The sequence below is a fragment of the Lynx rufus genome, unplaced genomic scaffold, assembly GCF_022079265.1.
Source record: "Lynx rufus isolate CCGP_SWC_20201006 ecotype Redwood Valley unplaced genomic scaffold, mLynRuf1.p SCAF_7, whole genome shotgun sequence".
Classification (NCBI taxonomy): domain Eukaryota; kingdom Metazoa; phylum Chordata; class Mammalia; order Carnivora; family Felidae; genus Lynx; species Lynx rufus.
Window position 1 is genome coordinate 31,843,971 of NW_025814889.1, and position 15,089 is coordinate 31,859,059.

The window sequence follows — 15,089 nt, forward strand, 5'->3', positions numbered from 1 at the left end:
CTTCACTTTGGGTAGGCAGAATGATGCTCTCACTCCCCAAAGATGTCTACATTGTAATCACTGTTAACCTATGAACATGTCAGATTACATGGCAAAGGGAAATTAAAGTTACAGGTAGAACTAAGCTGTATTACAGATAGAATTAAGCAGCTGATCAGCTGATTTTGATACGGGAAGATTATCCTGGATCATCAGGGTGGGCCCAGTGGTTCTACCAAGGAGAACTGGGACGCAAGAGAATCAGAGAGATGGCAGCATGAGAAAGAACCAGTTGTTGCTGGCTTTGAAGATGGAGAAAAGGAGTCATGACCCAGGGAATGTGGGTGGTCTCTGGAAGATGAAAAATGCAAGGACATGGACTCTTCCCTGGGGCCCACAACCCCTTGATTTTAGCCCATTGAGATGTTTATTTTTTTTTTCTCAGCAACTTTTCTAAAAAAAAATTTTCTTTTTTAATTTATTTATTTTTGAGACAGAGAGAGACAGAGCATGAACGGGAGAGGGTCAGAGAGAGAGGGAGACACAGAATCTGAAACAGGCTCCAGGCTCTGAGCAGTCAGCACAGAGCCCGATGCAGGGCTCGAACTCACATACCGTGAGATCGTGACCTGAGCCGAAGTTGGATGCTTAACTGACTGAGCCACCCAGGCGCCCCTCTCAGCAACTTTTCAAGTGGTGTCCTTGACACTGGCTTTGTGCATGACACATTCCTGAGTACTATAGGACTGTTAGATAATAAATGTGTTGTTTTAAGTAAGTTTGTGGTAATTTCAAATAGCAGCACTAGGAAATTGCATGTACCTTCCCCGCTGCTATGTCATGCCCTCTCTTTTCAGATCCCAGGTACTCTCCTGTTCTCAAAAGCAGGTACTCTCAAGAAGGATTCGACATTTACATCTTAGTGTATGTTGCTTTACCACTAATTCTTACATTTAAGCCCTTTATTCATTTTATTGAGAGACAGACAGACAGACAGTGTGAGTGGGGGAGGATCACAGGGGGGGGTCAGACACAGAATCCAAAGCAGGCTCCATGCACTGAGCTATCAGCACAGAGCTGGATGCGGAGATGTGGGGCTTGAACTCAAGAGCCTATGAGATCATGACCTGAGCTGAAGTCAGAGGCTTAAGGGATTGAGCCACCCAGGCACCCCCATTTTAAGCCCTTTAGAATGTGTACTTTGTTAAAGAAATTTAGGAACAAACAAGTAGGTGGAGAACAATGTTCTGGGAAAGAATGATCACAATTTCCCCTCAATCACTTGTAGCTAAAAATCCATTCATCTTGCACTGGTCAACCTTGACCACAATGAATGGTATGATTTTGGGGATTTGGTAATCCTTTTTTATTTTCTTCCCTTCTAATGACCCTCCCCCGAGCTAAAATGAGTTGTATTATGGATGCATAAATATTCGGTGCCAGCCTTGTCTAACTACAGACTTGGTTGTTTTGTAAATTTAATTTGTAAACTCGCTAGTGTTCCTTAAGAAATTACTATTTATCAGGCGGTGATGGGCTTTATCTACTATACTGCAAGGAGGAACTTCAGAATTCTGCTTATGTCAATAGGAGGAAGTGAACTTACCAGGTTTTCCTCTTATTTCTGTTAGTATGCATTACAGCTGAAAGTAGTTCAGGTTGGCCAAAAACTGGCAGTGAAGACAGTTCAGAATTTTCTCCCACTCTACGGGGATTCTAATATTTCACAAAGCTTCCCTTTTCTACCTGCTCTACGTTGACAGATTTTTTTTTTTTTTCTCAGCAACTTTTCAAGTGGTGTCTTTGACACTGGCTTTGGGCGTGACACATTCCTGAGTCCTATAAAGTTGGGTGGTAATCATTGTTTGAATTCGTTTTTCCTTAATGTAAAGAGACTTATCTATAGGCTACAAAGCCTCCATTTCTGAGGGCTTACTCAGCTTTACAATTCAGTACGTTCTGAGTATGCGTAAGTGGGTTCCTAGTTTATAACGGGTCAGCAACGTTTCTCTTACTGGAAAGCCCTCGGTTTCCACTGGATGAAAACTAAACTCTCCTCTTTTTAAAGGCAGGGATTTTTGCTTGTCACCAAAAGCCTTCCTTTCCTCTGTCACATCTCCAAGTGGGGACTGTCGCTGTTTCTCCACGACACTGACGCACAAAGTCACTGTTGAGGCGGCAGCAGTCTGAGAACAAGCCAGCTGGGTTTCCCAGAAAGCTCAAGTCCAGGACCTAAAAGCGTCTTTCAGAATGGCAGACATTGCAGGAGCGTGTGAGTGGGGACGCTCCAGGTGTCCGCTCAGCAGCCCCGGGAATCCGCAGGAAGCGCCTCTGGCCGGTAAAGACCCACAACGCCCGCGTACCTCAGCTTGGGTTGGGATGGGAGACGCTCTAGGCCGCAGCCCAGAGAACAAGAGACCTCGAAGCTGAGAATCCAACACGGCCGTTAGCTTAGTTTGTAATTAACCAGGCTTCCGGCGCACGCGCGGCGGGGCAGCTTCCGGCTTCCAGCCCACCCCTCAGGCCCTGCCCTGGACTGGGTCTTCCTCCCGGGGCAGCCTAGTTCCTCCTCCGGCCCCGCCCCCCCGATCTAGTCCTCCTCTCCACCCTTGGGCCCCGCCTCCCTACCGCACTACCACTTAGGCCCCGCCCCCTGGCCCTTCATTCCCCTCCCCCCTCCCTCCGTTCCATTTAATTGTTGGATTGTCAGCGCTGCACTCCCGCTGGCGGCCAGCAGGGGGCAGAGTTCGAGCTTGGATTTTTCCGCCGGGCGTCCCCGGGGAAGCAGTCGTGGAGTGGGGGAAGGGAGGGCGGGGCGCGAGGACGCGGTTCGGTCGGCTGCTGCGCTACTTTTGGTCCCGGCTCGGCAGGGAGGCCGCGGCTGCCGCATCAGAGCTGACGTGGGGGCGACGTGGGGCCGCCGCCGGCGCCGGCGCCGGGTTGCTGGGCGGCGGCGCCGCTCCTGAGCGGCGGTCGGGCTCGCCGTCTCCACCTCCTCCCGTCCGTAATCAGTGACGAGGTCCGCTACGTAAATCTCATCGCGGCGGGTAAGTGGTGCGTCGGCCGGGACCCACAGACCTAGGAGCCGGCGACGCGGCGCAGGAGGCGGACGCAGGAGGCGGAGCGGAGCCGGGTCGGGGGCGTCGGGGGCGCGGGGCAGCGGGGCCGCCGGAGCCAGCGGGGGAGCGGGGAGGGCGGGAGCAGCCCGGCCACGGGCGCCGGCTCCGGGGCCACCCGGCGGTGCGGCGGCCGCTCAGTCTCCGGCTCCGCTCGCGGACTGCCTTCGGCTTAGTAGCAGAGCTCTCCCGATAGGACAGCGGGGCTGGTCTGCTCTCTCAGCAATCCTTGACTCCTTTTGAACTTGGTACAAGTTGGACAAGTCTTTCGGAAAAAGCCTTATTGCTCTGATGAGTGTGGTCCTCCCTCTTTGAGAAGAAAAGGAAGCGAGAAGTAAGGACGTTGGTTTTTATTTTCACAGCCGACGATTAGTAGCACTTTTGTCTCAATTTTACGTACTCAGGTTAGATATAAATCAGCGTTAACCCCTTTCTTCTCCGAAACAAGAGTCGGGGACAGCAGTGTTGAGTCACTGGGTCTTCACACACGATAGACCTGATGATATAGTGCGAAGACTTTTATGATAGCCGAGAAGGAACAAATCCGTGACAGCGAACAGAAATTTCAGGTTTTGTTCTGTACTTTCGACGTTTGCCTTTCTAGAACCACCTAGTAAGATTCCCAGAACTTGCGGAAGAGGGAATAGACACATTATTCACCTTACTGCCTATTACACGTATGCTAGATCCCTAACTTTGAAATCGCTGAGACGTTTCCTGAACTGCGCTCAGCAGAGCAGCTGTCAGCTTACGATCACATTTTCGGCAGTTTTGACTTACAGGATCAGCCTGAAGGTGACTAAAACTGAGAGAGCCCCTTTTAACAGTACCTCTTACCCACGTAACTTCTTAAAATGTCTTCCTTTTCAAGCTTAATTTGGCGGGCTGATGAGAGTGCAGCCAGCTTCCCTTTAGAGAAATACAAACCTAGATGCACAGCGATAGAGGTCCTGTATGAAAATCGTATTAGATTTCATTAATAATTCATGTTCTCTGGTTCCCCTCCCCCTTCCCTCCCCCGCCCCGCTTCGGATACCACATTTTTCTCCTGGTCTTGGTCCTATTTTTGGTTAACAAGCTGCTTTCCCTTCACAGTTTTTAAATCTTTGAATTTTTTTCTCCCAAGGAAGGCAAATTGCAAATAGTGTGTTTTGGCCAATAAAAGCTAGGTATTAAAACAATAGTGTTTAAAGAACTGCTTACTGATCCAGATACAACTTTAAAAAAGATATTTAAATGGAAATGGGTTTGATCTTGAATGAGTGAACACTTAAAGCATTGTCATATTAAAATAATTACACAAACATTTTTGGTATGAATCTGTAAATAGATCAGTGTAAGCAGATGCTTTCCCAGTGACTTTGCTGGTCAACCTGGTATCGTTTTGGTGAGTGTGAAGTTGTAATTATACCGATGTTTGTGTACATATCTTGTAAGAGTATATGAATAAATTTTTATCCAATGTATAAACACAGAGGAGCTCTTCAGTGTTTGTTTTTGCATTGTCCTGGAAAGTTAATAAAATTTGCTTCTACTGATGAATTTAACAAACTCCAGACTCCATGGACCATTTAGTTTCCTAGTGAGGCAAGTCTTTACATGATCAAAATATGAAATCTTGTTTAGAATTCTGGCCATTTCATGAAAAGTAGGTTATTAACATACATAAGGAATCCTGACTGAAACTTGACTAGTATATTACATATATTTCTGATCTGTTTTCTCCAACTTGATATTCTCTCCAAGTGAATAATGAGCCAGAAAATTGAGCCAGGTTTATTGTTGAAGTGGTAGTCCGTTGGAAAGCACTCAAATGCCCTGTTCCATATAGATAGATTTTTTTAAGTAAAACTGAAGAATCCTAACACTCAACAGCTGAACCTTTGATATTTTGACATCTAATCAACATTGGTCATTAAGGAAATAAGCCTGAAAGATCTTTGAATTCTGTTAAGTATTTTCTGTTGAACTAATGGATTCCATATATGTATTAAAAAGTCAACTTTGAGAAGAGTTATTGTACATTGAATGCAGTTTCAATATTATCAATACAGATAGATTATACAAGTAAAGATTTCAGGGAAAGTTTCTCATCCAGTACACATAGGTAGAAAGAAACATTTTAAATCATTTTGTTAGCTTCCTTTTAGAGACTATACAAGATATTGTAATATATTTAAAATACTTTCTATCCTGAGAACTGTGCAATAAAGAGTGCACTGTTCTTAAGAGTAAATCCTTTCACACATGGGTTTTCTTTTTCTGATGCTTTAGGATATCCAGGAGAGAATAAGGGAGAGTGAAGAGAAAAACCCAAGGATAACACTAAGTGTGATTTTATCCCACTAAGTGGAATATTACTCATGAAGACAACTTGAGTCTTATTGGTATAATTCAGTTATAGCAAAGTTTAAAAAGTAAAATATCGATCTTGCACATCTTTTGATTGACCTTGCCAGGAGTGTTAGAGGAAATTGTCAGCAAGGTGAATGTAAAACAGTTTTGAGGAAAAGCATAATCTAGGAAGTTATGTGGGAATTTTGCTTAAAGTCTATTGGAATAACTCACTGGTTAGGGCGGATACTTGCCTCTGAGAAACCTCGCTAGGAGCTCTTTTGTGAGGCTGTTTTGAAGTATTACAGCTCTCCCAAAGTGGGAAGCATCTTCATGCATATTTTCTGAACACTGATAACCAGACCAATTAAATGTCAAAATCATGTGAAATTCTTTTTTTTTTCATTTTTTAAATTTTTATTTATTTATTTTTTTTTTTTTTGAGAAGGAGAGCACAAGCAGGGGAGAGGCAGAGAGAGAGGGAGACTCAGAATCCGAAGCAGGCTCCAGGCTCTGAGCTGTCAGCACAGAGCCAAACGAGGAGCTTGAACTCATGAACTGCTAGATCATGACGTGCGCTGGAGTCAGATGCTTAAATGACTGAGCCACCCGGGTGCCCCAAAACCATATGAAATTCTAACAATGGAGCTCGTGTGATTCTGATATTTTACTTCGAGAATTTCATAAAATAAACTCAGTTTTTTCAGTTACCTTATTAAAGCTTTGTTTTTAAACACAACAGACTTAAATTTAGACTATCCAAACTCAAAGTCAAATGTCATACAGTTTTGCTCATAATCTCAAATAGCCTCAATTTTTTTCATTGATAGCCCAAAATGATTTTTTTTTTTTTTTTGCTTAGAAATGTTTTAAACTGGAATTTGTGTCCTAGCATTGATATGATAAAAGCTTCTAGCTCAAGTGTTGGAAAACTGTATCATGCATAAAGACCAATATACTGTATGTGGACAGTTGGGATGCGTTTGCTCTTCTTTATACTGATGGAGAAAATAAATTTAACACATTTAAATATGTTTCAGCACTTTGAAAGGTAGCAGTTTTGTTCATATACACAAAATAGGACCTATCTAGTTAAGTATAATAACGTTGAAATTCATTTCTCTAAGTTTTAACTAATTCAAGTGTCTTATCTACTCTTTCCCAGATTTACTAGTCACTGGAGTTGTATTTCATGTAGATAAGTATTTAAAATGTACTTAAAGTGCAGTAATATGATGCTGAACAAGAAAGCCCTGCAATGACTCTAGTCAAGCAAATAGCTCCCACAGAAGATTTTTAAATTTTATTTCCTTCCCTGAACTGGTGGTAGTGGAGAGGGTGGTATTTGGAGAGATGGAGGTAGGTGATGATTATTTGAATTTTTTCATTTCCTCCCCAGCAGCCAATTTTGCTGTTCATTGACTGTCAAATAGCCAAAGGCAGGTGCCCGGTGGGGAGTAAATTGAGAAAGTGATACTGAAATAGTTAATCCTTTGGTGATTTTATAGAGTTAAGATTTCTTAGACAGTAGCTCTCTGAAGCAGTTAAATTGGAGTGGCCTTGAATCTGTATTAAAAAACCACTTGATGTTCTGTTTGATTCATGTTTAAAATATTAAAGACATTATTTACAAGTGTTTCAATTATTTCTAAGTACTGTTCCTGGGTACTTCTGTTTTTACACAAAAGTGTAAAGAATGTTATTGGAAAGTTATTTTAACTTTGTGTCACAATGATTACAAAACTTTAAAAGTGGTATAATGTCCTGTTACTGCTATCCCACTTTGTTTTTCCTGGATTCTCCTTCACCTAAAATGCACAACAAGCGTAGGTTCATCAGTGTCAACTTAAGGTATTTGGCTTTTTGGAATTAGTTCTCGCTTCTAGCCAGTCCTACCTTTGCCTAACTTTTTAATCGTCATGATTGAAAAGAACCAGCTTTATATGCACTTCTATTCTTCTTCCCTTATCTTTCAAACCTTACTTGCTGTTCGTATTTAAATCATGATTAACCTATGGAGATCTCCTACTTTCCCAAGGAAGTAACACCTTGCTTCATCCCAGAACCAGAGAAACATTGTATTTTTCTGTGGTCTCTCTTTCTGCTTCCATAAGAGGGTATACTGCCTTTTATTCCATGTTCTTTTCTTTTTATTTTGACCCTAGTCCAAAAGCAGGACTTTTTTTTTTTAAAGGAACTTGCCTTTATTGTCTTTCCAAGGCATTCAACTTAGTTTTCATAGAAGCAGCTCTCCTTTTTAAATCTTTTAAATCTATTTAATAATTTAATCTAACATGATATTTAACAATATCAAAATTACAATAGTAAGTATGGCTGGCATAATCAAGTCTGGTGATAAATATGACTAACTCCACAGCTGTTAGGAAGAGAAGTGCTTGGGAACACTAGAGAATAACTTGTGGCCGTTATAACATTTTAGGTTTTATAGAAGAAATGGAGAACATTGGCTAATAACAGAGAGTTGGTTGGGGAGGAGGAAGTTGGTTAGGTAAGCTTTTATGTTCTAGTAAAGTTGCTCAAGAAGTTTGATTCTTACATAAACCTGATTTTTCCAAAAAGTTAAATTAAGATAGAATGTAATTAACCACAGCATGGTAGATACTCAGATTTTGTAAGTGTAAATATAATGCTGTTTTTCTCTAATCAGCATATCTTAAATCCCTGTTCTGGAGAGCTCTATATTAAGGGGTATTTGAAGCAATGAAATTAATTGAATCTGTACGCTGGAGAATGAATAGAACAACACACTGATGAAGAGTAAGGTGAATGTCAAATGTTATTTTGGTATTCAAACCTAATATATGATAGGAAATTTTTATCAGTGTAAGTGGTTTTTCTCCAGATACAGCACAGAAATTCACATATAGGCAAAGATTTTTTAACTCATTTTCTCCCTTAATATAAGCTCTTATTTGTCTATAAAAAACTAATCTGTGATGTGCTTTCTACTCTAAAAGAGAAAATTTCTTTAGCAGATAGGACCTTAAAATTATTTTCGTAGAAAATTGGTAGTATACAGGACATTTCATCAGTACCCTTTGTGATTTTTAGGCATAAGGAGATCAGCTTAAAAATGATAACCTCAGATTATATCATGAAATATGATGAATTCAAGGGGTATGTTTTAGGCTAAGTAGAATATTTATCATATTAAGCTCAGTATGAGAACACATTAGGATATTTGTGCTCAAAACCATTCAGGTGTTTGGGTATGTGGGAGCAGGGGATGCTAAGTCAATCCTTGTCTACCCAAGGATAGCATGTTCTAGGACATTAAAACCAGATTTTGGATGAGATCAATAGTATACAGCTAAGTTTTTCAAAGTATGCATAGTTTATGCTTTAGTAAAATGGGATCACCTGGTTTACAAATCCCCACAAGGTAATTTTGGACTTGGAAAATTGATGTAATGGAAAGGTTTGGTATACTTTAAAATCTGAATGCTTTTGCAACAAACTTTATGAAGCCTGTACCAAATACCTCAAATTATAATGTCAGAACTTTGGCTATATATATACATATATATATTTTAATTTTTTTAATGTTCATTGATTTTTGAGAGAGAGAGACAGAGTGTAAGCAGGGGAGGGGCAGAGAGAGAGAGGGAGACATAGAATCTGAAACAGGCTCTAGGCTCTGAGCTGTCAGCACAGAGCCCAACGTTGGGCTCGAACTCACGAGCTGTGAGATCATGACCTGAGCTGAAGTTGGACACTTAACAAACTGAGCCACCCAGGGGCCCTGAACTTTGGCTATTTATTAAGGCAAGGGGTCTATTGGAGGATTTTGAATAAGGAAATAAATAGCATGTTTGGATTTGCATTTTGAGTAGAGTGTTGTGGTCTAGTGGAGTGGATTAAGAGGGGTGAGGGAGAGGTTTAGTGAAGTTATTATAGGGAGAGATGAATTGCTTTATAGGGAGGCAGTTATTGCTTTAATCATGTCAAATAATAAGTTTCAGAACTAAAGGAGTGGCAGTGAGGACAGAGAGAATACAGCAGAGTCAAGATACAGGAGACATATTTATTGAGGCCCATTAAGGTAATGGTCCTTGCTTATATTCCAAGCACAGTTAGACATTTTGTGTTTATTATTTACATTTTCTCCTCACAACAACATCTCCGTTTGACAGGAAGGAATGCTTGGAGAAGTTTCTAATTGTCTGAGCTCATATAGCTAATAAGCAATAGAACTCAGGTTGACTGTTAATAGTGTGTTTTTATACCACACATTGTTGCTACTAGGCCATGTTGGAGGACTCCCAGATTGGGTGGCTGGGGTGGCTGAGGCAGTGTTGATGTCAGTCACTAAGATAAGAGTACAGCAAGAGGAAAGATTTGAACATTTGGGGCTTGAGGATCTGTGAGCAAACCATTAAGAGATATATCTAAAGGCAGGTACATATGGATTGGAGCTCAGGAGAGAAAAGTGTAAACTGGATATGAAATCTGAGATCTATCAAGTAAGGATGAAGTAAGCCTAGGGAGTGTGGGGGGGAGAATTTTATGATGGGAAGCCTGGGAATACCAGCCTTTACAGAGTGGCCAAAGAAGACCGAGGACAAAGGGCTGGATAATTTGGAAGAAAAGCATGAACACGATGTCCTAAAGAGTTCAAGGAGGACAAAATTTGTGGAGTAGGAAATACTGTAGGAATATAAAGATAGGGACTAGAAAGCATCCTTTTAGATTTGGCAAGCAGGCAGTCAATCTGTGATGATTTCTTAGACAGTAGTTGTGAAGAAATCATTCTTTGATAAGCCTGAGTCAGAATCAGTTTTATCTGATGGTCATTATTTGGGTACGAGACTAGTCATTTTCTCATTTTCTCTTGATATCTGTGGTGGCCGAAGCTCGTACTTTATTCAATGCTGATTGCCTCTGGGAAGAGCAAGTGGGTGGCTGTTCCTGGACTTCAGTGAATACCTTTTGCTACTTTTTGAATTCTGAACCATAAGAATTTATTACCAAGTCAGAAATTAAACAAAGAAAATGGTATTTCCAAGAGAAATATAGAAATTAGTAGTTTACTTCTCTCTCTATTATTCAAATAATGTTATTAGTATTCTTTGTTTAAGTGTCTCCCTCATTAAAATGCAATCTCCTGGAGAGTGGGGACATTTTATCATTTGAAAGGCCTGGCATATCATGGGTGCCAATCACTGTTTAATAAATAAATGGTCCCTGCCTTTAGGTTACACAATTTTTATGGAAGGTTAAGATGTCCCCATGTAAAACGACAGTAGAGTATAGCAGAATAAGATTTAATCCAAAGGACAGCGCCATCCTCGCTTTTTGTTCATGTTGTAAGTAGCCTGGTTCAAATGACCATCTCCTGTTGTCCCTATGCTGGGAGATGGGGGACAGATGGTAGCTATAACCATTGCCCTAGTGCCCTTAGGCCAACCTGCCCACTCAGTTTTAAAAGGACACCATTTTAGAGGGGGCCGCTTAGGAGGGAACCCTGAAAGCAGTATGTCTGTAGCTAAGCACAACCATTGCTGTTGAAGATGCCTAGAAGATACTTAGGGCTGTGGACATTTGTCTTTTCCACTTCTAAAATAAGCGCTCCCAATTCCTTTGTCTTTTTCTTTGCCAGTTTTACTTCATATTTTTAAAGGATATTAGTAACAAAAAATGGGTTTTAATTGGTAGAGTGTCTAAAACAACTTTTTAAATGGATTGAAGGCTAGTGAAGGAGATTTTAAAGGAACTGGTAATATTTTACTTAGAGTTAAAATTCTTTGACAAAAGCCAATTTTGACGGGCACCTGGGTGGCTCAGTTGGTTAAGTGTCTGACTCTTGATTTCCACTCAGGTCATGACCTCATTGGGCTCTATGCTGACAGTGTATAGCCTGCTTGGGATTCTCTCTTTCTCCCTCTATCCAGCTCATGAGCGCGTGTGTGTGCTCTCTCACTCTCTCAAAATAAATAAACTTAAAAAAAAAAGCCAGTTTTAAATTTAAGGTAAATAAAAAATGGTTGACAAATTTGTTGCAGTGGAATGAAATTTAAGTAAATGATAAATTCACTCCATTTATTAAGTGGTTATTAAAATATAGCTGATTCCATGAACTATATGTAGCATGTATTAAATGATTTAGACAACACTACTTTCTCTTTGGTAGAAAATAACCTGATAAATAGCTCATGATTTATGTTTTAAATTTTTTTCCTAGAACAAAATTGCATAGAAGTGAGATTGAAAAAAAAATACAGACTTGTTTTCAGCTTTCTATTCTTTTTTTTCAGTTTTATAGAAATTAGGATATTCTCGGGTATTCTGTTACCGTTTTGAGAGACTTTTTTTAAAAATAAAATGTTATGATCTCCCAATTCAACATTATAATTTTTCTGCAGGATAAATAAAGAAGAAAACGGGGAAGGAACAAAGCATTGATTACAAATGTCTTAATAATGAGCAAATGTGGCAGGAAAAAATATATTAAGACAAATCTAAGGTAGGTGGATATATGTTTTTCTGTTCTTTTGAAAATTTTGCTTAGGTAAAAGTTAAAATAATGGATAAGTGAATAATGTATATATGTTAACATGCATCCATAAATGTATATGTATGTGTATATGTGTATATTATACTAATAGAGAATGGTAGTGTGTACCCAAAGTGGTCAGCCATTCAATTAAGACATTCATTCATCTTCTGCCCTGTACTGTGCTAGGCAATGGGGGGAGCAGCAAACCTTTTACATTCAGCTTTTTTTTGCATGCTGGCCTTTTCATTTAGAAAGGAGACCATGTATAAGGATGTGGACAGAGTCTTAGTTTTTTTCCTTGCCTTTAAGCTATGCTTATACCTAACGTAAAACAAAACAAAGTCTCTACCATATTTTTACAAAATCCATATAGAGTTTTTCAAGTTTTCTTTTGGCTGCTTTCAGAGACCTTCTGGTTCATTTGTTGGATATAGCTTTAAAAAGAAAATAAATTTTCTATGACATTTTATGTAAAACTCTTCACAAAGAATAGAAAGAACTAATACTTTTTCCTTTTGCAGCTGGATTCTATTTTTAAAATTTTACAAGTGGAAATATAGTTGTTCTGCAGTGTAGTTTGTCTTTGCAAATGGAATACAACTAAGCTTTTAGAAGTTTATTAGTTAATCAAACACTTTAATTAGGCAACTGCCTTTGTCTTATTTTTCATTTAGGTATATTTGACCTATATTTCCTTTTCTCTTCTTTGTTTTCTTTTAAAAACACTTTCATAAGTACCATGATAGCATCCCTTTAAAATGTTTTTCCTTTTTCTTCTGATTTTTCCTTCTACTAAATGTTTTATATGTTCTTGATGCAAAGGGATCCTAAATAACCCTGGTCATTAATTGCCTCGGTATTTCTATAATTATAAATATAATTTTATGAATATATGCCTTTGTATTCATTTCTAGAAGGTATATAATAAGTTGTCTACCTATTATGTTGTACTGTACAAATAGTACTCTACTGCTGTACTTCAGAAGTTATTGCAGTGTGATGTAGTTCTATTAAAGTTCTGGAAAATAACAGAGTAAGCAAACAAATACAGGTCTCTCCCTCTGAAAGTAGTTCAGCCTAGAAGTCTTTGAAAATTGTGCTAATGGATGGATCTTATTATTTTAAGACATAGCTATATTAACATTTTATTAAACTGAATCCTGATATATTCAGAGCATATTGGGGTAACATTTATTTTTCTATCAAAGAAGAAAATGGTTTGCATTTCAGAAGAAATTCAACCTTCATAAAAAAAGTATATTGTTACTACTATTAATCATTTATAAATTCAAATATGCCCATTTTAACAATCCTTATCTGTTTTTTAGAATTGTGGAACCAACTACTTGCCAGTATTTTGCTTGCTATTAGTTTATAGTGCTTAATGGACTTTGTTTTTTTTAGTTTTTTATTATCTTCTATGTCTTATTTTTAAATATTGTATAATTTATAATTACTAATTGGTCTTTCTCTCTAATAAGGATTATTATTTAAGATTAAAATATTGCTTGGGGCACCTGGGTGCCTCAGTCGGTTGGGCGTCCGACTTCAGCTCGGGTCATGATCTCACAGTCCATGAGTTCGAGCCCCGCGTAGGGCTCTGTGCTGACAGCTCAGAGCCTGGAGCCTGCTTTGGATTCTGTGCCTCCCTCTCTCTCTGCCCCTCCCCTGCTCATGATCTGTCTCTCTCTGTCTCAAAAATAAATAAAAACATTAAAAAAATTTACAGATTAAAATATTGCTTAATTTATAGATTATTAACTATAGTACAACTATGTTTAATATTGATAGAAAATGAGATTTTAGGGAAAATACCTTATGATACCATAATGAACAATGAACAATGAAGGATTATAATGGATTTTTCTCTTACACTTTATTTAAAAAAAATTTTTTTGGGGGGCGCCTGGGTGGCTCAGTTAAGCGGCTGACTTCGGCTCAGGTCATGATCTCGCGGTCCGTGAGTTCGAGCCCCATGTCAGGGTCTGTGCTGACAGCTCAGAGCCTGGAATCTGTTTCAGATTCTGTGTCTCCCTCTCTCTGACCCTCCCCCGTTCATGATCTGTCTCTCTCTGTCTCAAAAATAAATAAACGTTAAAAAAAAAATTAAAAAAAAATTTTTTTTTTAATCTTTCTTTTTGACAGAGAGAGAGCAAGTGGGTTAGAGGCAGAGAGGGAGACACAGAATGTGAAGCAGGTTCCAGGCTCTGAGCTGTCAGCACAAAGCCCGACGTGGGGGCTCAAACTCATGAACCATGAGATCATGAGCTGAACCGAAGTCGGACGCTTAACTGACTGAGCCACCCAGGCACCCCTCTCTTATACTTTATAGATGAATTATGTCTGGACTTAGTGAGGCTGATTTACAGGTGTTAAGATTTTATGTACATCATTTATACTGAGTTCTGGGTCCTGTATCTCCTGCTGGGATACTGTTTGAAAATGCTTAGTATAGTGCTTGACCCATATTCAACATTTAACTCTTAGTTGACTCTTCTTCCCTGAGTCCTGGGGTTGGTTTTTAGTGGGTTTAGGAGAAGAGTTGTACTAGAAAACAGTTGGATATTGACAGTAGAATAAAATTGCTTGAAAATGATAAAGTATGTATTTTAAATTGATAGTGCTGGCTTTACTCTCCTGTAAATGATTTTTACCTTCAAATAAATAGATTTTATTTTATTTTTTTAATATGCTTTTATTTTTTATTTTTTATTTTTAAAGTAATCTCTGCACTCAGTGTGGGGCTCAAACTCATGGCCCTGAGACCAAGCGTTGCATGCTTTTTTGACTGAGCCAGCCAGGTGCCCCTCAAATAAATTGATTTTAGTATCAAACTTTTACTGAATGATCTGTACTGGGCATTATACTAGGCATTCCTGAAGAATACAAATGGTATAAAATTAGATCCCCTATATCCCAGTGTAAAAACAAAGCATGTCTGGATGAAGATTATAACAACAGTTGCAGCATACTCAAAAGCACATCTTTATTATAAAATGTTGCCTAAACTGGAATGCCCAGAACACTAGCTGTGGAAGGAACCCTAGAGTCATAATCATAAGACTTCTTGTTCACTCTCTGTCATGCTACCTATTATGTACCCTATAGAAAGTCACTTGATCTCTCTAAACTGTACTTTTATC

General features: G+C 39.2%; 2 protein-coding genes across 16 annotated transcripts in view; one reads left to right on the plus strand and one right to left on the minus strand.

Annotated features, from left to right (window-relative positions):
* CUL2 (cullin 2) overlaps positions 1–2,430 on the minus strand; it is a 159,285-nt gene extending 156,855 nt beyond the window's left edge. Inside the window, exon 1 of the mRNA XM_047065424.1 lies at positions 1,586–2,430. The gene's annotated coding sequence lies outside the window, so the exon portion shown is untranslated. The remainder of the gene's footprint in view (positions 1–1,585) is intronic.
* A 338-nt stretch (positions 2,431–2,768) lies between these two features.
* CREM (cAMP responsive element modulator) overlaps positions 2,769–15,089 on the plus strand; it is a 72,004-nt gene continuing 59,683 nt past the window's right edge. For 2 of the 15 annotated variants that reach the window (XM_047067264.1, XM_047067278.1), the window contains exons 1-2: positions 2,771–3,026; positions 11,813–11,913. In XM_047067264.1, the coding sequence (XP_046923220.1) occupies positions 11,870–11,913 (44 nt within the window). In that variant the 5' untranslated portion in view covers positions 2,771–3,026; positions 11,813–11,869. Of the gene's footprint in view, positions 3,027–3,223; positions 3,430–11,812; positions 11,914–15,089 lie in introns of those variants that run through there. The other 13 variants (XM_047067268.1, XM_047067269.1, XM_047067275.1 and 10 more) reach the window with 11 other exon arrangements.